General features: G+C 36.0%; 1 protein-coding gene across 1 annotated transcript in view; it reads left to right on the top strand.

The window, feature by feature from the left end:
- Positions 1-16,553: 16,553 nt before the first annotated feature.
- PKHD1L1 (PKHD1 like 1) overlaps positions 16,554-23,524 on the top strand; it is a 94,541-nt gene continuing 87,570 nt past the window's right edge. Inside the window, 3 exon segments of the mRNA XM_072410733.1 lie at positions 16,554-16,887; positions 19,764-19,844; positions 20,978-21,058. Coding sequence (XP_072266834.1) covers positions 19,799-19,844; positions 20,978-21,058 — 127 coding nt within the window. The 5' untranslated portion in view covers positions 16,554-16,887; positions 19,764-19,798.

The raw sequence follows: 23,524 nt of genomic DNA, 5'->3' as shown, positions 1-23,524 counted from the left end.
CACAGTATGACAGGTATAGTTTTTTTGTATCTTGTGATGGCGCCATACTGATTCAATGTTAGGGGAGTTAGATAAAAAGAGTCCCACACTTGCTACATTTCCCTTTTCTTACAGAGACATGATAAAGTGATAGCTATGTGTGACCGGGTAACATTAGATGAAGGGTAAAAAATTTTATTGAGGGGGAAAGGTATTTTCTACTGGCTCCCACATTTCCAGTTGCCAACATATCTGTCTGTTTCAGAGAAATGGAGTGTCACAGAATGTAAGTGGTCAGCTAAGTGTAAAAGGCACTGATTTGACTCCAGGCAGCAGTGAGTCGTACTGAGTGTCTTCCCCCTAAGCAGGGTTCTATGGCATGAAGAAAGGGGTAACAGCACGACAACCTCATCGCCAGTCTGAACGCAGCCTTTAAGGTTTGTGAACAAGCAGGTATATATTTGGGGCACCAAAGCCCAGAGTGAATTGGAATTACTCTAATGATCATTGCCATGGAAGAGGTGCAAAAAGAACTTATCCAAAGAATAAATGAAGGAGAAAAAGGGAAATGTTTGCTTGCAGGTACAGCTTCCCCTCCAGCAAAAAGTAACATATTAGCAACTTCACCAAACATCACTTTAAATCTCTTTTCAGAAAATTTAGGCAAAGGTTATCTATTAGCTACTTCTATGACACAATTATCATTTCTAAAAGAAGATCTAAAAATTATATAGCATAGCAATTCTGCACCTTTTGAATTTAAGTCCACTTTAAGAATAGATCAGGAGAAATAAAGCCTTTATGATTTTAATATGTAAACACACTGCTTGACATCAACATTGAATACAATAATGATTATTAATGATTATCTCCATAAAATAGAAGACAAGTTTGGAGAACAGCATAATGATATCTTGGTATCATCATTAAATTGTCTATTTTTTCCTTATTCTACCATATACACTCTGTAGTTTGACATGTAGCCCCGGACTAATTGCCTTCCAAAGCAAAGCTGTGTATATATTGTATGCCACAGATATCACATTTCTATGTACATGGCACCTACTTCTAAGTAGAAACTATGGTAAAACACAAGTCAGTGTGTCATTATCCAAACCTGATAATGTCAGTGATATACAAGGTCTGTCTATTAAATAACAAGACTGATAATATAATCCACTTTTATTTATTTATATGACAATTCTAATGCTAGTCCCCTTCAAAATTTTCTCTATATTCATAATTAGGCACCGATGCCATCTTGTTTTCCACTAGTGAAAGGTGTGGAGCAGATACGTTTCTGTCAGCTGTTTCAGGATATCTGATGTTTTTTTCTTTACTGCATCCATTGACTCAAAATGTGTTCTTTTAAGCACTTATTTCAATTTAGGAAAAAGAAAAGTCCCAAGGTGCCAAATATGGAGGATGTTCCAGCGTAGTAATGTGTTTGTCTGTCACAGAAAGTGCTGTAAAAGCAGGAGCATAGTCCTGTTAAAGAATTAAACCATTTCCCACATTTCTGCCATCTTTTCCTGACTCTTTCAGCTTTGTCAGGACTTTCTTTATAATAATGTTGGGTCACTGTTATGCCTTCTGAAACCCATCCCCCAAAATTACCCCCTACATGTCAAAAAACACAATGAGCATGGCTCTGATGCGTTATTTTGATTCTTGGTGATGAAGGTGTTTCAAGTGACTGTGGTTTTGTTTCAGGATCATACTCATCCAGGTTTCATAATAAGTGATGAAAAAGGTTCGGCTCCACATAAAGTTTTTGCAGAATGTCAGTGCTAAATTCCTTGCAGCACTGAGCAAATTTGCTCAACATGATGGGAAACACAACTGTGAATATAGGTGACTGACAACAAACTAAACGGCAGAGAGTGCCTGCATTTGTTATGTATGTTTGGAGAAGTTTAAACATTCATAGCAAGTGCTCATAATTATTTCTTACTGCTTTGGTATAGAGATAGAAACACATTATTTATTAGACAGACCTTGTACATTTAAAAGCTTCCATATGTAGATAAACATTTTAAAACACTCTTTAATGTTAGTTCCACTCTTTTATGTTGTACCTGATTAAAACACATTTTTTATAGTTTCCTTTTCATAAAAACCCACTCACTATAATGATAGAATAGATTTATATAACATAATATTAATATTAGACTAATTTGGTTATAACTCTGTTACTTAGTACAATATGGAATATTATGTGTATGCTATAGATGAGTCTATTATTTGACTTTATGGTTGACATTTCTAACAATGCTCAGTTTCAAGTGAGTAATGGCATAAAACTTTTGTCTTTAATATTGCTTGAGGACTTTTTCTTTGAATTTTATTGTTATTTGTTCCTTGATATGTACAATTTATGTAACAATTTTCAAAAATTCTCTACCTATTTACTGTATATTATATCAGTTAAGGTCTCTACAGTTCCCTGAGGAAGACACATGGCAAGACGCGTCGGGAAAAGGGACACCTGCGTTCCCTTAATGATCCTTTCTCATAACATCATTTTACATCATTATGTATACTTTAAATGTTTAACTTTAGTTTACTTTTGTCTGGAATTACTATTAATTTTAGTAAAAATGTACTGTTTGTTCCCCAAAATCCCTCTATCTTCTTTCTTTTGTTTCATGTACATTCATAAAAACGCAATTAAATATTTAGGTTTCTTTTGATACAATAATATAAAATTGCACCTCTGATGTAAGATGTTACATTTGTGCTCACATACCTGTCCTATTTGCTTCATTCTGACAAGTTCTATAGTATATTTAGTAATAATACAAGGACAGACGTCTATGGCATCCGGTGAATGTGTGATTTCAATACATCTTCTTTATTTGTAATGATAATAATAAGCATAACCATCCTATACCAAACACACACAATGTGGGACATGCTGGTAGCTGTGCTTCTCACTTTGATGCACACTGAATGTCATCATTGTACAACATAATATGTATTGTCAGTTTTAGCCACTCAAAAAACTGCATTCCAATGTCTATGTTAACACAATAGTCTGGGGAGAAAAATATCACATCCTGCAGATAGCTAATGGGCTGATTGCATATAAAGCTGCAAACATCAAATTACTGTCACTGGAAACGATCTTTCCAAACAACACTAAAATTAAGAGCTGTAATCACATTGCTATTCTACAGGGATAGTCAACAGGTACCCCACGTGTCCTCCTCCATAGGAAATAAATTAAGTCCTCCCTATTTGGTTGTTTAGTGATCCACTACTGTATTTTACTAAACAACATAGAAGGGCACTGTACAAACTGGATTTTCACCAAGATCATGATCGTTTGCTTTGGGCAACAGTTATCTACCATGTGTACACAGCTTAGGACACTCAGAAGTTAAAAAAAAAACAATGCCACCAATGTATTTTATCCCTTAGATCGAAAGTATTTGCAAGCGGCACCAATTTAAATCTATGGAGGCATCTGGAGACAAACCACTAAAACGGTTTGCATGTAGTGCCCAAAAAAAATGTGCAGGAATGCTGTAATTTCCTGTCCAATAAAAGATAATAAACAGACCCATTGGGCCTGATTTTTCAAAGCTCTCCAAGACTGGAAAAGATAGACTTTCGTAGAAGTTATGAAGCAAACCTGGAATGGAATAGATTCAGGGTTGTAAATATCTGCCAGATAATAGCAAATGATTATAATAAATCCATTAAAGGTTTCTGGACCATACAGGTTCTCCCATGATCTATCTTCTCCAGTCTTGGAGAGCTTTCATCTGTCCAATGGTAAATATTTCTTGCAAGTGGTTTTGAATGTTAAAATCAGTGCTTGCAAATACTGTATGAACATGCTCTTTGCAGCCATTTTTAGAAATGATTAAAGTTTAGCGCCAATAATATATATTAAAAACACTTCTAAATGCCTTTTTACCCTCTTCTTTTCTGTTATCATATGACTTCTGTTTGTAATTTCTTGGGCAAGGAATGCTGACAAACAAGTCCCAGGGTGGCCTTGGGGTATTATTGCAATAGACATAGCTTGTCTATTACAATAATACCCCAAGGCCACCCTGGGACTCCCAACAGCTCCTAGACGTTGTTCCTACTAAGCCACGAAGGCCACGGGTAAAGTGCGGGGAATGCGCCGCCATTAATTTTCCAGGAAGGTTATTGTAATGCGCCTGGGCACACAAACCACAGTCATCTCCAGGAAACCTTTTATCAAGCTTTATTGCATAGTCAGAAAACAAGCCAAAGGTCATTCACAGAAGGTCAGTCCGATAACAGTGGTACAGGTGGATGAGGCAAAGGCAGGTCAGGAAAGATCCGAAGTCAGGGCAGGCAGCAGGCAAGGGTAGTCAAAAACAATCCAAGGTCAGGGCAGGCAGAGTTCAGGCAGAATCAGATATCAGACCGGGTATTGGTGATGACATAACAGAAGTCAATAAGATAACCAACACACATAGAATGCACCCAAGCACACAGAGACTTATAATGGGCAATGGTGTTCATGATAGGTTCTCACAGGTTAAATGGGCAGAGTGCTAAATGACCTTGCGTCACCTGGAGCCATTTGATTGGAGGATCAACTGAATCCCCTGTGACCGACTAGCTGCAGGGAATTCAAACTATGTCCCGCCTTGCACCCAGGGGGTAGAAGAGGCATGCATGGTAGTGCGCGCACCTCTTCCAACAGCACCCCTGGGACGTGCTACGCGCCCACAGGAGTGCTGAGAATGTGAACATTACTGTCCACGTCCATCGGGATGCTAGGGATGCCGCCTGGCCGATCAGTAGTTCGGCCAGAACGGATCCCTCCACCGGCAGGGAGAGACGTGCTGTGAGCAGGGCACCAGCCATAGCCACGCTGCCTGCTGCAGCGGCGTCTCCCTGGCTGCCTTAAGCTACGTACACACGTCAGATTTTTATCGCCCGATAATCGGCATCGGCCAATTATCGGGCGAAAATCTGCCATGTGTACAGTCGTTGTCGTCCTGCCGGATCCACGGACGATGGACGACAGCCGATCGTAATGAAAGTGAAGGGCAGAGCGCGCAGCAGGGTGCCGCTCCGTCGCTCTCCCCCTCCCCTCTCCATAGAGCATGAACGGTGCTGTATGTACGTTGTAATATAACGTATAAAAATGTAATATAACGTTGTTCATGCAATATTATCAGCAAAGATAAACATTCAGATGTTTGTATACAGATCAGGTGTATAACCTTCCACCTTCCATACCTGTATATTGGCCATCATTTTTAGTTTCTGTACTTCTTGTTCAATCATGTCACTGTAATTATATTGTACTCTAATTATATTGTAGACAATATAAGCTACTCACATTTCTTCACAGACGGTTATTAGGTGCCCTTAAGCAATAATACATTGACCACAAGTAATTAAATTTGTTCACCAGACAAACAATATTGTTTCCTCCTCCTAGGAAGCAGAGAATGACAATGGCAATGTTGTTAGTAATTTGGTCAAAGCTGTCAATCACAAATCTCTGTGCAAATCACATAAAAACAAAGACACTGCCTTGCTAGAAAATTTTCATGTGCTCTATTATTTTGTCGTACTGCCTTTAAGTTCGATTACTGCACACACACGCCATGGTATTGTGTGACAAGGTTAAGCAATTTCACAACATTTATTTCCGACAAGAGTTTCATTCATCTTTTGCCAAGATCTTGTATTGGTAATGGGAGAGCCAGACTGCTGCGTAAAGTCTTCCCCAGAAAGATTCTCAATGAGGTTAAGGACTGAACTCTGGTGACCAATCCAATTGTGAGAAAAAAGGTTTTGTGCTCCATGAACAACTCTTTCATTATTGGATTCTTATGAATCCTGGCATTGCCATCCTGAATTATGCGTGTGCTACCAGGAAAGAAAAAAATCCCATTGATGGAAAAAAAACTAGACATTCAGTATATTTGGGTGTTCAGCTGATCTCATTTTTTGGCCACATACCATTGCTGAACCGATCTAAATAAATCAACCGCAGATCATATCACTGCCCCTCACAGACTTGGGGACTTGGCCGGGCAGTATACATTAAAACCCAATAAAAATGTCATACCTTGTAATCTCCTTTAAGGCCTTTGCTAAGTAAACCTTACAATGTACTGTATATAACTGACCTGCAGCAGACTGGTATTTTTTTTCTCAGAAAAAACAGGGTGTCACGTGTTATTTATATGGGTTGGAATATCTTCAACATAAGCAACTGTTACATTTATGTTTCCTAAGCGATTAACAGTCACCTGTCAAACACGAAGAAGGACATATTCTTTCAGAAAGAAAGGTTGTTGTGCATGTCATGTAGCTTGAACTGGTCCTATCTGCAATTGTGTTTTGTAGCAAAGTAGTTTTCAGAAAGGAGACAACTTCATGGAAAGCATACAAGTTAAAAAATAACTAAAACCTCACCTAAATCTCAGATAATATAATAAAAAAATAATAAATATAATAAAATAAATATTGGGATCAATCAAGGGTACCTATAATATGACATAGTTTGAAAAATTGTGTGTAAATGACCCAAATTTTAAAGGAGTATTATCAGCTTTGCATATTAGCTTAGTTCAGATTAACATGAATACCCCTTCATACCATATATATCTAAATGGGAGGGGGACTTGGGTGAAACGCTCCAACAAGAGGATTGGGATCAGATTTGGAATACAATAGCTCATTGTAGTATTAATGCTTCAGCTGTGGAAACTAATTATAAACTAATGATGAGATGGTATATGGTACCATCCAGGCTTGCTAAATTTCAGTCGAACTGTACGGGCAATTGTTTTAGGGGCTGTAACACCTCAGGAATTTAGGAAGTTTTGGATGGGAGTATATCAAATTGCATACATTATAGTGGGTTCTTCTTTTCCTAAACATCCAGCTGAAGCACTCTTGAACTTAGAAACCATCTATTTGTAGAATGGACCAGTACTATGAACATATTTGTTTACTGTGGCCAAAATGGTTGTGGCTAAGGCCTGGAGGTCTACAGTCACTAATATACAGCAAGTTAAGAACAAAATGTCTTGGTTTTTAGTGAATGAGAAGATGAGGGCTTTGTTGATGGCCTCGGTAATTTCAAAAAATATGGTCACCATGGATAGAATAATACATGCCTATGGCGTGGGATCGATTATTGTTGACCATATATTTATACCATCAGCAATGTTATTGATTTTAGAGTTTGCCTACTATCCACCAATTCCCTTTGTGTCTTTGTATTAGTATTGTCTTTGTTAAAAGTAGTAAAAGGTTTTGTTAGGACATATACAGAAATGTTTTGCTGGATAGACGGAAACTATAAATAAATAAACTGAATTCTAATTTCATGGAGTTAAATGGATTATAGAGAATGATCTAGATTGTTAGGTAGAGTTGCTATTATAAGAGGAAATGGTGAGGACTATCACAAAGATAAAAGTTTAAGACACGATTAAAAACTGGTTGTACACAAAGTGAGAGAAGTAATTCCTTCCCCCTCCTGTTAATGTCACTATTGAGAGGATTATAAGATTGATTGATGATAAATTGTTGAACACTTACTAAGATTAGATAAAATAAAGGGAAGTTAAGAGGGGTTAAGAGAGGGGAAGTGAAGATTAAACCATTTAGGGAGATTGAATTTCTACTATGCATTGGTTGAAAGAGAACTAGCATAGCCCATAGAGTTAGTAGGCTCAGAAAGATGGATATAATAGCAGGAGCTTGAACTTGTATTAAAAGCTGGTATTATTGATTTGAAGTAGATTTACAGAATTTTTGGGATGGCTTGAGACATTTATTTTGTTTGTATGATATGCTTGTGTAAAATTAAATGTAATGAAAAGTAATAAAGAAATTGAAACAGAAAAATAATATAATAAATAAAAGATGATCTACAAATTGCAGGTATAATAAAAAAAAATGTCACCATAATGACCATCACAAATGTTACTATAAATCAGTAAAAAAAAAATATGGCAGCATAAATTCAAATAATTGACCTATGGTCGAGTAGCAGTTTATGTAATCTTTCCAGACTGTACCAAGTTCCAGAATTTTCCTTTCTTATATACAAATGTTAATACATTTGGGCATATGGTGTCATCAAGTGATAACGGAAATGGAAATAATGCAGTTTAGGTCTTTACACAGTGGCAGTTGTAGCCAACAATGGATCTCTGCATAGAACTTGCTTGGGCCCCCCTGCCAAACCCTCTTGGACCCCCTGTCTGCAGAGCCTTTATGCAGCTGTACACTTTGCACCTCCATATGTCCGCCTGGGTCTAGACAAGTGGCCAATGTTGCAATATATTCCTGATGGGTTGTGCTGCTTGGAACATCATGGGATACTGAATCTGGACAACTATATTTATATAGAATAAGGGTGACAAACCTAAATTATATAGTGGGCTGAACCAGTTGGAATGCATCCTCAAGGAGAAACTTTATGTTCACTGAGGGTCATACATTTTGAAAAGCATAGGGAATGTTATGAACTCTAGCCAAGATTTACAGTGGGAGGGAACATCCTCATACACATTTGTCACCAGAACAGTGTCCCCATCAAAATAATTTTTTGCCCCTCTTGTTCTGGTGGCAGCTTTACATTTTTAGATTTGCCATAATGTTTTGCATTGGAGACAACATTCATTGGGGAAAAAATATAGGGCAAATCTGCCAAGTGTGGGAACTGACAGCAATAAAAACCTGATAGAGTGGGTTACCTCTTCACTCTCTAACCATAAGTACAAAAAGTTATAGATATAAGCCTAAGCTTTTTGTAGTTATGGTTAGGGGGTGATAAGGTAACCCACCCTATCAAGTTTGTATTGCTGTCAGATTTATTGCTTCAAAAACATAATTTTATCCCCAAAAAATGGGTAAAAAAATATATAGGAAAGGGCAAATTAGGGAACACCAGGGGCCTTGTTCAATTTATGGGCATGGCAGATAATTATACAATTTAGAAATCGCAATTGTCTGGACTCCCAGGAACCCCATGAAGTAGGCAACCCGTTGTATTTAGATAATTGTATGCTGGATATTCACCTGGTATATGAAGCTACAAGAATCCATGGCCGATTCTGTTATCCTTCAAAGTAGTAATACATTGCAAAATATGAAATAATAAATAAATGCAATATATTCTGTAATCATTTCCCATGTATCCCAGTAATATTGTGGAATGATTACCTACCTAGTGTACAAAGACTGTTATTTGGATTACTCTTACGTGCTATGTAAATTGTTCGGAACTTGACCTGTACTTCAAGTAAGCTGGAAAGCAAAAAAAACTCACCTTTACCTTTGCAGATTCGCCGATCCCCTCAGAGGTTTCCTGAAACGGGTCGAGGAAGTGCCAGACGCCACCATCTTCTTTCCCTTGACTCCACCTGCTTTGTGCATCACCAATCTCGCACTGCGCAGGCATGAGATCGGATGACATAGATTGGGAATAAAAAGCACCTCAGCATTTTCTTTAACCCAATGAACTAAAGGCTCTTTCTATGCATGCCTCAAATTGGGCATGGGCAGAAGGAGCGGCCAGAAGCCTCCTGGGATCCATGATGGCGGGAGCCATAAAGACAGAAAGGGGAAGCGTTTTACCTTTTTTTTTTTTAAAAAAAAGGGTCAAACCCAAAAAAAAGGTAATTTTTACCTTTTTTACCAAAAAGGTTGTCCACCTTTATGTACGGGAAAAATTTTATTTTAGGTCCACTAAGTTCTGTCCTAAGATGGAAATGGTTAGCATTTGTTGGGAAGAGGCCCTGCTCCTTCACATGGACCCACTAAGTATTGAGGAAAGGCATTGGGTCTGGTATAGACATGAAGGCGGTCCTCACACCTTTTCTTGGCAATCCAAGCCCTAGGAAAAAGGTCTGATCTGATTAATATTCCCACACCATATCACCAAATTCAACATTACCCTCTATACAATCTAACTTATGAGGCTGAAATTGGGGATAGTTGGCTCACAAAATTATTAAAATATAGACTGCTTGATTAAACTGTATACATTTTTTTGAGTTTTCTACTCCTAATTCTACTTCTTTTTCTAGTAATAGTGATGATATTACACATGACACAGTTTGGAATTAACATTTTGAGCCTGATTTATTAAAGCTCTCCAAGGCTGGAGAGAATACACTTTCAGCTGCAAACCTGGAATGAATCTGGTCCAGGACTGAAAACATTTGCTAACAAATAGAAAATTACTTTTATGAAATCTATTCCAGGTTTGCAGCTTCACTGCTGAAAGTGTATCATCTCCAGCCTTGGAGAGCTTTAATAAATCAGGCTCATTGAGTTCTGTTTCTGCTGCAGATTTTTCCTTTCAGTTAAGAGGTCACACATTGTTAATGGTTCTCCTAACACATTATAGATAGCACTTTTACTCATGTATAGGCGGTTACAGGTTCCATTCTTTGACCCCTTTGCATTTCTTTCCATCTTTCTATACGCTCCCACTCATTTCCTGTACTTTTATCTTACCGGAAATACACCATTCTCAAGAATACAATTAAATTTGAAAAGCATTGTATGGTATTTTGCCAAGATCATTTTAATATATTTATTATATTATATTGATGATTCTTAATATTTTCTTTGGAATTATCATCATAATATCATCAGTATATATTTTTTTTATATTTTAAATATATATATATTTTTTATTTCATGCTTCTACCTTTTTTAGTACCTGTATAGACAACCTAATATCAGGTTATGTAACTATTTCATATATCTTGTTTTCAGCTCCTGAAATTAGTTGGCTTGTGGTTTTAGACAAATATTAAAAAAAGATTTATCATGGACTTTTGACTAAACATTTATTCAATGGCACCCCAGCCTTGTTTTATACTTTAAGCAGTCTATTTTATTTTATAGGGGCTCCGTGAGCAATGAGCAATTACTGTCGCTCAGGTCAGTTTAACAGATACCAATGATCTTCTTGGCTAACTGTAAGGGTGACATTCTTCTTAATGGCCAAAAATGTAAGGGGCATGCTTTCCATTGACCACCAAGCTAAAATACTGTGAGATGTTGATAATGTAATTATTGCAGGGGTTTCCTGAAGACCTGGAAATTATTTCATAAGGTTCCCCAATGTTAAAAAGTTGAAAAAGGCTGCATTAGACAATGAACGATTCAATGTTTTTTTTGGATCTTTTGCTACTCCATCTACCAAACCCTACTTACTTCCCTTAATGGACCATTTTTTTCTATCAGCACATCACTTCACAAACTGATATAGGAACAGACCCACTTAGAGGTTAACCCAGTTTAACAGGCAGTATGTGTAAATATATTTGTCTTCCTCATATAATTATGATGATTAGAGATTATACTGGGAGACAGAACTGAGAAAACAATACAATAAACTCTGTCCATGCAGTAAAAAAATGGATCAGTGAAACGTCAAACAAAAAATATTCAAAACAGACTAAGAAACAAAGGTAGAAAATAGTTAAGGGCTTAAATAGTTTTCTCTCTTTGTTTTGAATAATAAGGTGACAGAGTCAATAGGTAATACCAACAACAATGGCACATTGTATACTAAGCCTATGAAGCAAGTCCAAGTCCCACTGAACATATAAGCTTTATATTGGTTGCAACAGAAGGAACCAAAAAGCAAAGAAAGCCCAAAGAAAGGCCAATGACACCCCAATAACCATCCAGAAATCATGCCTCTGTTTTGATTTCTGCACACTTCTCCTATCTCTCTAGTTGTAGACTTGGCAAAGGTTGCTAAAACCTTGGTCAAAATATGAAACTATGAACACCATTTTTAACCTACATTGATTGACATAGATCCAAGTTCTGTACTTGGAAATGTGTGCATAGATCAACCAGTGTAAGAGAAAGAAAATGTAAATTTGGTAAATCCGAAATAGTCTAATATGGGTCCTACGATTTGGAATAAGGTTTGGGTTCAAGACAAACCATGCTCTTTTACCATTTGTCAAACACAACAATGTCTGATGGATTCAATGAGGATGAGTTTGTAACCCATAATGCAATAGCTTTTGAATTGTTTCAATTACCAATTATGGTCAATCAAGATGTATTATGATGTTTAATGAATGCTAATGACATGAATGACATGATTAGTTTTGGAGACATAAATAAAAGACAACTCGTACTGTTAGCGGAAAGCATAACCACCCCTTTTATTCCCGGTCACCATCATCATGTTCCATGCATGGAAGTGAACCTATGCCATCTTTGTTTTTTCATCTTTAAAGTTAACTTTAAAAAAAGGGGAGAAATGGAGTGGTACCCCCCTCAATTTTAAGATCAGAACTTTTTCCTGGGGCCTGGATTGCCATGAAAAGGGTGAGCAGACTCCATTCCTGTCTATACCAGACCCTAAGCCTTTCCTTGATATTTGGTGGGTCTATGTTAAGGAGCAGAGCCTCTTCTCAAAATGGATGTGAAAATGGGGATCATTGTGGCATCTGCAAGCTTTAAATAAGGAGGCCTCCAGATATGTACCCCTTCCCAGATGAATGAGCACAGGGCTACAATACTACCCCTAAATCCTTCTTAAGGGAGTTATGCTTAAATAATAGTACTTGTGTACCATGATAACATTTCTGCTATTGAAATAAAAACACAACACATACTTTTGGTTTCTTTAAAAATAACCTTTATGAATTCAGAACTCAATTCATACATATATGCCATTGTATGTGACCCATTGTTTTTTCTGTACTGTATGCCTGTAATTATTTCAGAGAGGTGGCTGTACATGGTATGTGTGACTTTCTGTTTATGTTTTTGATCTATCTTCCTGTCCTGAACAAGTGGTGAAAGAACCATGAAATGTACTGATGATTTGGCAGTATCTCAGCAACCTGTGTTTTTTTACCTAACAAAACTTGAATGAATTGACATTATGTTTGACACTTCTGTAATTTAGGCTTGACATTGTAAACAGGAACCAACAGTAAATTAGGTTAAGGCAGTCCATGATAATGGTTTTTATTATTATTTATATATATATATATATATATATATATATATATATATATATATATAATTATTTTTTATTTTTATTTAGGGATTTCAGTGAAACAACAATGTATATCAATAAATAATATATAAAAACAACAACCTATATACATACTGTCTAATAAAGAACACATCAATGGCTCACAGCAATAAAACAGAATGTACAGAGATTCAAAGATAATGCAAAAGGAGTCCAATACAAACACAAAGGATTATGTTCTATCTATAAAATCTAAAATTACAAGGGGATCATTAGAAAGCTGGTTTGAATGAACATTTTACATTTTACTTCATAGACACAGGTAAAGCGGGGTGGGAAGAAAATGTAGGTGGGTGATGGCCCTGTATTTTGACCCAACTAAACAGTAACCACCCAAAGACAGCGGGGTGATTGCCGAAAAATGCTGCAGTGGTGCACCCGGCTGAAAGGGGCTGGGGACAACACTATAAAACATATTTTAAGGGTTCCCATATTTCGAAAAATCCACTGCCTCGGAATTCCTTATCCTGAGATGCCTCGACCCAAACCATCTGAAAAGCATACTGTGGTTTGTCCTAGAAAAAAATTGGGCGGGTTTGGGTCCAGCCACATTTGTAAAATTGCCTTTTTAGAACTTAAAGAGATAACCAACAAAAGACTCTCTCTTTAGTTATGTGGGCACCCATGGAATCCTAAAGTACCAAATATGACCCATTCCATTTACAATAGCACGCCATAGGTAGTTGCATAATTTATCTCCCTTTTCCGGAATAATTTTATTCTAGGACAGTCCCAAAATGTGGCACAGATCTGCTTCTCCCAGCCCGCATTTAAGGCACTTAGAAAAAGAGTTAAAAAGACATGATACGGTGAATCATACACTTCATGTTTCTCTATACATTGCTGAAAGAAGGGCAGACCATGCCCTGTATAATAATGAGATTATCTATTCTTTTATTTTTTCTTTTATATTAGTTAAAAAATAAATAGTTTTAAGATAAAGTATGTTTATTTGATATCCCAGAAATTTCTGCATGTGTTTTGAGTGGTAGAAGTTTGTCTTGTTGATGTGGCTGTGGATACCATATTTTTATTATACTTTTTTATTATATTATATATTCCAGTACTATATATTCTTGTATATAATAGTATATTTGTTATAGTATATTATGTTCTTTGTTTTCTTGAAAGAATACCCCAACTTCCGATACTTCTTCATATCATGTTCCTCCCTTCACTACAGTGCTTTGAAGGACCCCCCAGGAAACATTTTTTTCAGGTATTGAGGGGTATGCAACCCTCTTTTTGTTCCTCAGGATATAGAGCTCATGTGTTAGTGGCCAATAAGAAGAAGTGAACATTGTCACGTGACTGATTTCTGCATAAGCTCCAACACCATCTGACCAAAGCTCACACAGGTATTGGACACCATGCTCTTTATTAAACAATTTCTAGGGTGCTATTGGAAGTTTTCTTTAGGTACTTTTGAAAAACCAAAAATTATAATAAACCAAAAAAAAAACATTGTCTAAAAATAAACTACAAGATAAAACTATCTTCTATCTATCTTCTCCGAAAGCTTTCGAGGTTCATGCATGCCTTCCCAAAATATCCAACATGCAAAGGAAACTGATTCTAGAAAGTTAATTGTAAGTTTGAGATAGGAAAATCAGCAAGAAGACGTCATCAGTAACACAATTACAAATTCCTCAAGTGATGCGAAGCGGCCAGTGTGTCTGCTAGTTGCCACGGGGAGCAAAAGTATATATATATACACAGACAGATAACTGGTGGAAAAGACCAGTGTGTCAACAACGCAACATATCTGACACTTCCAAGTTCCATCACATCACAAGGCTGAGTCCCATCAAGTCTCCCCAGCCAGGTAAGAACCTTAACAATGAACTTTACCAGCAACTTCCTACAACCAACAAAGACCTCAGCTGTAGTTTATTATTAAAATGTATTTATTTAGATAGATTTACTAAATTATTTATTAAAAATAGATTTACCATTCAAACATATACACCTCTTGAATTGTAAGCTCTTCTGGGCAGGGTATTCTCCTTCTCCTGTATCATTTGCAACCCCTGCTTTAGTACAACACTGCAAAATATGTTGGTGCTATATAAATCCTGTTTATTAATAATATACATACTATAAATTTATAATAATACATATATATTCTTGTCTAGGTACATTTTGTTCTTCTATTTCTAGCCCAGCTTTTTCCTGAATGTAATTCATAAGTAATCAAATTATATTAAAATCGGATTAAAACAAATGTATTAATATTTTTTTTTACTTTTATATCATAGTTATCACACACACATAAGATGCTTTGTTTGCAACAAAGAATGTTTGGTTACTAAGGATTATAGAAATTCAAGTTCCCTTTAACATTCCCATGAACAGAATTTGTAAGAGCAACTTAAAATTTACTTCTGTTTGTAAATGTTCAAAGCTAATAATGATCAGCTAAGAATGATCAATAATACTTATTTTTTTATGTTATTATTGGATTATATGTTTCCTCCAAAGTAACAATAAATAATTCTGATCTTCGTATTTTTATATTAATTGAATCGCTTGATAAATTCCAATATCAGTACTGTACAATAACATCTCTCTAAATTCCTGGGGCTTCATAGGATTTTATATACACAAATAAATATATATGTATAGATTTATACTGTATCATATTATTACATATAATATAATACAATTTATATAAAATATTAATTACAATTATATAATTATATGTTAGAAGATATAATTAGCTATTAGAGACCTTAGAAGAAGCCTTACTACATCCACATATATGTGTAAATTCAAGCCATTGAACAGCAAAAGAAATATAGCAAAAATGTAAAAAGATAGCCTGGTTGTGTATAAATTCATAATATTCACATGCAGCCCTGACCCCAAATAAATAAATTTAGACAATTCAGTATGTACTAAATCACCATGCATTTCTTTTCAAATTAATCTTTACTGAATGAAATATGCAGCTTGCTGTTGTGGGGAATCTTCTCAGAATGACTGTCATGTTGATCCTTGTATTTCAATACTTTATGGGTCATACACAAGCCATTAAATCAAAATGAAAAATGCTAAGCAAACATATAAAAATGAATGTCAATTAGTTTACGGTAAACAATTAGTTATGGCTGATATGACACTGTAATTCAGTGTTTTTCAACCAGAGTTGAATAGATTACTAGGGGTTCCTAAAACAATGAATTTGTACTCTTTAGATCAGTTTAACTGACACCAATAATATTTTTGGCTAGATGTAAATGTGACATTCTTCCCAATGGCCAGCAATGTAAAAGGCAATCTTCCTGTTGAACGTCACACTATGATACTGAGAGCTGTGCATAAAGTAACTTTAGCAGAAGTTCCCTGAAGACCTGAAAGTTATTTAAAGGGGATCCCCCCATGTTATTTAAGTGAAAAAACACTTGAAATGTGTAATACATGTAGTCTACCTTTCCACCACTAGGGGGAGGGTACAGAAAGCTTTCACTTCCATATGTTCCCATTGCACAGTTGCAGCAGAATTCCTCTAAACATACTTTCTGAGCACAAACACTCCACCACCTGCTTCTCCTCTGTGTATCTGGACATGGAAACATTTGGGCTATCCATTTTAAGAAGAAACACTTGACAGAGGATTTTCCAGCCTGATTTGGTGACTGTTCCTCATAATTTCACATTTTTGGTGAAATATTCCCTAAAAGTGAGCAGTATCATTTTTGTTTTGTTTTTTATCATTTTTTATTTTTGATGTTACTGTTTTTTTTTTTTTGTTTTTTTTTTGATAACTGAAAAGGTTCCTTATTGAATTACTAGGACACTTAGCAGCATGAAACTTTTATTCCGAGATTTCTGAAGTTCACTTTAAAGACAAGAAGGTAATATAACAGCTACAGGAGGGACAAGAAGACCTGAATGTATTTCTGATTTTGAGTGAGGAAGGGTGACAATTTCAGCCAATTTACTGATGTCTATACCTTTTTAGGGAGATTTGCAGCTCACTTCCTGCTGTGGGTGCAGGACAGGAAATTAGATGGATTTTGCTTGACTTGGGTCTGCTTTGGGGGATTTTCAGCTGATTTCAGCTGACTTTTTGCATTTTTATGGGGTTTCCTAATTTTCTTTAATAGTTGTAATTTGTCTACTGCAAAATGTTTAGTCTTGTAGTATCATTGTAGTTTTTTTGTGTTTGTGCTTTTTTTACTATTTGTAGTAAAACTTGTGTATGAGTTATGTATTGTGTTATTAAGTTTTATTTATAAAGTACCAAAATATTACTCAGTGCTGTATAATAAGTAAAACAAACGTTTCTATACATTTTATTAGTTTTATTGTCTTTGTGAATGCAGATTAAGACTTTGGGACTTTTGGGTTTGGTCCCTTTCCTGTATACGAAGTGGTGTGGAATCAGACGCCAAATCTTTCAGTTTTTGTTTCCTGAGTCCCCAGGGAAGGGGGTCCCACAAATCTGTGTTGTATTGACAGGAGAGGAGGAATGGGAACATGGGAACAACCTAGAAGCATGGCGGAAGTTCTAACCATCCCCAGTCGATCCCAAAGAAAAAAAAAAGTGTTGAGTGGGAGTTCCTCTTTAAAGAGTGATTATAGTAAATCTGAAGTACACGATTCCTGGAATAAATTAATTAACTGAAAGTAAATTTTGACCTGACTTGTATATATATTTTTATATATGAAATAATGTGAATATTAGATTTGATATTAACATAGTTTCATACTTTAAAGTTACCTGTATGTTCAGTATTGCAATTAGCATCTTTGCCTTAAGTATTCCATGTCTGCTCTTGTTCTAGGGTAAGTATTGCAGCCAATGCTGGTCCATTTGGATCTATGTGTTGGTGTAATGTGTGCCACATGCTCAACATGAACCTGTATTGCTGTGCCATTTATTTTTTAATTTAATTTCACAATGGCATGTTGGACGGTTTCTAAACATCCAAAATTTCCATGTATGCTTAAATGAAAAAAATGAGCCAGTCATGTGACTTTGCAACAGCAGCTACAAGCTTTTAATTTTTAAAATAATAATTATTACACAGTATTTATATAGCCCATAAATAATATGCAGCGCTGTACAAAGCCCATGGTCATGTCACCAGCTGTCTCTCAAGGAGTTCACAATCTAATGTCCCTGCCATTGTCATGTCATATAAACCTAACTGCATGATTTTTGGATGTGGAAGGAAACCAGAGTACCCAAAGGAAACCCACACTGACACGGGGGGAACCTGCAAACTCCATGCAGATTGTGTTCTGGCTGAGATTTGAACCTGGGACCCAGCGCTGCTAAGGCCAGAGTGCAAATCTCTGAGCCACCGTGCTTTATATTAGACACCTCAATCAAATGCAGGCAACCTTCAGTGTATTCCCCAGCAGCATAGCATCCCAAAATTCAAGCTATCCTGGTATCCAATTGGGCCTGATTTATTAAAGTATTTCAAGGCTGGGATTTCAAGGGGGATACGCTTTTATCAGTGAAGCTGGTGATCCAGCAAACCTGGAATAGATCTGGTCCAGGATTGAAAACATGTGCTAACAAATAGCAAATGACTTTTAAGAAATCTATTCCAGAATATCTGGATCACCCAGCTTCACTGATGAAAGTGCATCCTTTCCAGCCTTGGAGAGCTTTAATAAATCAGGGCTATTGATTGTGCTGGTCCCTGCTCCCACCCAAACCCAACTACGGTATATGAACATGACTGACATGTGTAAGGAGCGGTAGTGAGATTTTGGAAGGGACCAAGTCAGTCTTTACATTTGTAATAAAAAGTCAGCATTTAATAAACTAAAAAAAAAAATAGAGGTCCAAATGTCAGTGACAGGTAGGTGTGCTTTTCATTGATGAATAATATTTTCTGCAGAATGGTTTCCTTTCGAAAATAGGAGCCTTAGATTAATATCTGTTCATATATTCAAATCCTATTTTAGAGTTCTAGGGCCCCTCCTGGGATGCTTCATATTTAGGTATTATTCATTTTATAAAAATACAAATGCAGATATACAGAAAGGAGCTTTAGTGGCAAACAATAATGAATTTTACTTTGTATTAAACAAACTAAGTGATACACTTAAATACCAGCTGTGATGTTAACAAAATTCATTTCAAAATGCATTGATGTTAAGTTATCAAACCTTAAAGCAGTCGTCTGATGCCCGACGTGTTTCACCATATGGCTTCTTCAGGGGAGGTAGAGACTTTTATGAGATAATATATGGATGGTCCAATTTTTAACAATGCACACTGAGAGGAAGATTGCATATAATCCAAGTCCAATGGAAGAAAGTATTCACCTTGCAGGTTATTGTGAATACTATATTCAAAAATTTAATGTATAAGTAGGGATTGCAAAGTAACCACTAGAGTGTGAGACGGCGTACTGTTTCATATTGGTATTTCATTTTAATTATTATTAATGTGTAATGCATTTCTTTTTTTTCAATCTATATTCTTTATCATTGTCCATCCAACTTGTCTCAGAAACACAGAAGGATGTTCCATCCTTTAAGCAGGCAGATTATGGATCATCAAACCTGCAATTATCTGCTGTAGTCGGATATCTGCAAAATATATCCTGGTGCCTGAGGATTAGTTGTGTTCTTAGTACAGAGGAGAGTGGTGTATAAGAGAAAAAGCACGTCATTTCTGTGTATGGATCACTGGCTGTATGATTTACAACTTGCGTCTTCAACTTTGCATTTTACCTATATCTGGTGGTTTTGTGTTTTTTTACAGCCCGGGGCTGGTGGTGGGCACTGAGTGGCAGCACCATGCATCTGGCTATATCTCTTCTCCTACTCACCATACACTGTACACGTAAGTTGATGAAATAATTATTTCTTTAGCGTGCTGTGATGTTATTATGAAAAAAAAAAATCTAAATGTTCTGCCATAATATTACTTTTACAGAATTTTCCAGCAATGAATAAATACCAATTAGTTTTTTTGTAATTAATTATTAATAATATTTTATTAAATAATAACATTTTTAAATTATTTTTATATAAAATGTTATTGACTGATTATAAAAAATGACTTCATTTTTATTATTTTAAGTTTTTTACGTATTTTACTTTTTATTTATGTATTTATTTGCCTTAAACATCAAACCTTACATATTGCAAATGAAAATAATTGATGTAAAGTTACTACCTCTTAGCATAAAACTTGATGTGAAATATTTATTTATAAAGCAGCGAATCTAGCATTTACTAAAATATTCACTGGAGGAGAATTAAGTACTGCTATTAAAACCCATGGATCTGGAAGGTTCTCCATCAAAGTTTTAAGGAGATTCACTTCTTTATAAATAGACCCCTATGACAGTTCCTTCACTATGTTGGCCCTGAAGACAATAGTTTATGCATCAGTAATATGTGTGCATACTGTATATATTTCCAGTTTTTTACTAGTTTTTCCTGTATGAAACCTAAGTAGATGTAAAACCCAGTAAGAATGGTGCACATCTATATAGTCATGTGGAGCAAAATATATTAAAACACCTCCAGTTTGATGCAGTAGTGATAAAATAATTCAATTTTAGGTTCTTTTTTTTCTACTAAGTCGCAGAATAACAGTAAACCTTTCAAAAAAAAGTTAAAAATAAAATAAAAGTTCTCCATTGTGTTTTCATCACTCCTGCATGACGCTTTGGTATGGGAAGTCTGCCATACTACGTAATTCAACATTTTTAACTCAGGAATGTTTTACTTGCACTATTGACATAGATAAACCTCAATGAAAGATTGCATGGAGAATACCTCTCATAGTGGGAATGCCATGCACCATGACCGTGTCTCTAAACCACCATATCGGATCTCGAACGTTGGTCAGTCCTAGACTGTCTTGCTTTTGATGTCAGCAAACCAGTCTGACCTGTTCGACTGTTATTATAGGATTCTATCTTCATTAGATCACTCTAAACACGTTTCCTCTGTTTTCCTTTATAGATGGACAGCTCCTGGTCTCCGAGATCATGCCACAATATGGCAGTTTGAATGGAGCAACCAGAATTACCATCAAAGGCCAAGGTGGGTATAGTATATTAAGATCTGGCACAGGACAATGGATTGTTATAGCCAGGACTTCAGGTTGTTTTATTGATTAAGGTTAATTACATATGAGTCGATTATGGGACTTGTATGCCATCCCCGACTTGGGATTTTCCACCCCATAACATAAATCAGGGCCAAATGGTCTGATTTAGTAAAGCTTTCCAAGACTGAAGATACACTATCATGGGAGAACCTGGGTGATCCAGCAAACCTGAAATAGATTTAATAAAAATAATTTTCTATTAGTTGACAAATGTTTTAAATCCTGGACCAGATCCACTCCAGGTTTGCTTGAACACCCACATTCTCCTATTATAGTCTATCTTGGAGACTACACCATAAAAAAACGTTTCATGCTTTGTCACTAGCAATATTTCTTCACAGCGGGGTAGAGAATTCCAGTACATACTCTTGAAATATTAATATTATCTTGTAATTATATAGTGACAACAAATAATGCAGAGATTTACAACGTCCATAGTCATGTCACTAACTGTCCCTCAAAGGAGCTTACAATCTAATGCCCCTACCATAGCCATATGTCAATAATACAGTCTAAGGCCAATGTTGAGAGAAGCCAATTAACCTAACTGCTTGTTTTTGAAATATGAGAATTAACCTGGGGGACACCCATTCTAACTTGTGGAGAACATATAAAACTCTTTGTAGATAGTGTTCTGGATGAAATTTGAACTAGGGACCCTAGAGCTCCAAATTAAACAACCGGTGCTGGCTGAAATGTCTTCAGAGTAAATAGAAGCAAATCCACTCATGCATCTTGTTTATTGAATTATTACTAAATCTTGAACTGACATCAAATACAACATGTATGGGCCGGGATATTGGTGAGGTGGATTATAGTGAACCTGTGATTCTACATGATGTGCAGGAACCAAAGGAGAAGGCATCACGTTATTACTAATATTATAGTAGTATTTATATAGCGCTAACACATCACACAGCGCTGTACAATAAATAGGGTTTGCAAATGACAGACAGATGCAGACAGTGACACAGGAGGCGAGGACCTTGCTTGAAAGAGCTTGCAATAAGAGATTACACACGTTTCTTTGCCTATGATCACTTACTTATCTCAAGATGGAATAAGAGAAAAGATGGATTGTTCCATATGAAAGGATCCGATGGAAAATCACAACTATTCAGATTGTTTTTTTTTTTATTAGTAACACATATCTATAGAATGCACAGCTGATTTATTTGCAAGGTTATATCTAGAGTCAGTGTATGTGGTAATTATACAAGAATACAGGATAAAAATTATTTTTTTTAATAAATCGGGTTTTAAATGTTATATATATCCAATACTGCATCTCTGAAATGAGTGTGTTCCAAGATAATAAAGGATGGGACTGAAACAAAATTATATAATTGCATCGTCTGTTACAACAGATATATGTGATAGCAATGGGGTTGATTTACTAAACAAATTTTAGGGTGTTTAGGTAGAAAACTGAATTATCCCCTTGGAAAGGAATACAATCGCGTGCAAGGAAAAATCGTTTTTTTTTAGATTTCCTAGCATGTGATTGGGTATTATTTGCAAAGTGAATTTTCAGCCTATTTACAAGTCAAGTGAAATATCCCTTGCAAGGGGACATTTTATTTACAATAGTCAATTAACCCCAGTGAGCCCAGATATTTTTCAAACTCTTCTTATAAAAGGACTATATTACCTTAATAAATATCAATTCATTTATTTCTGTTTTTGTATAATAGTGTACTGTAATAGGTGACTATAAGACAAAAAACAAGATCAGACACTGCTATGGAAAAAAAAATTTGAAGCTTCTGCACTGGCTGACAGATGTCTTGTTAGACTCAATCTGCATTCACTGATAAGCGTGAATCAACGGCTAGTTCTCAGGAAATGTTCTGTACACACCCATTACAGAACACTCCAACTGATAGAAGCTGTATGATCAGCTCAGAAAGTAGAGATATCAAAGCCAATTCCCGTCATTCAGGGATTCCCATGATTATTTCACAATACATGAAAGTCCTGAAATAAACAAGCACACGTCAGGGGTGACCTGCTACGGTATTTTAGAGTTTGATAAGATGAAGAAGTTCAGCTGCGGGTTATCAGTGGGAAGTGATGTGGATAGGAATAGAACTAAATGTACTTCTACATTACATGAAAATTATGTTTTATTAGAGATGAACAGAATGTTCTGACCCAGATTGTACATTAATAGCAACATCCAAGTTGATCCTTCAATGAGCAACAGGTGGAATATTAGAGTGTTTAAAATTTTAGATTGGGGTAGGGAATGGGTTCATTCCAGGGTTGGATTCACCTGTGGCAATGTTCTGTATTGTCACCCTGGTGGGTATTATTGAGGCATTATGCCTTGTTATTACAACTAGAGAGCCTGACCATTGGCATTAAGCTGCTGCTGGAGCAAATGTCCATAAACCAGA

Source organism: Pyxicephalus adspersus, chromosome 5 (assembly GCF_032062135.1).
Source record: "Pyxicephalus adspersus chromosome 5, UCB_Pads_2.0, whole genome shotgun sequence".
Lineage (NCBI taxonomy): Eukaryota > Metazoa > Chordata > Amphibia > Anura > Pyxicephalidae > Pyxicephalus > Pyxicephalus adspersus.
Note: the sequence above shows the minus strand (reverse complement) of the source record. Positions and strands in the feature narration are given on the sequence as shown.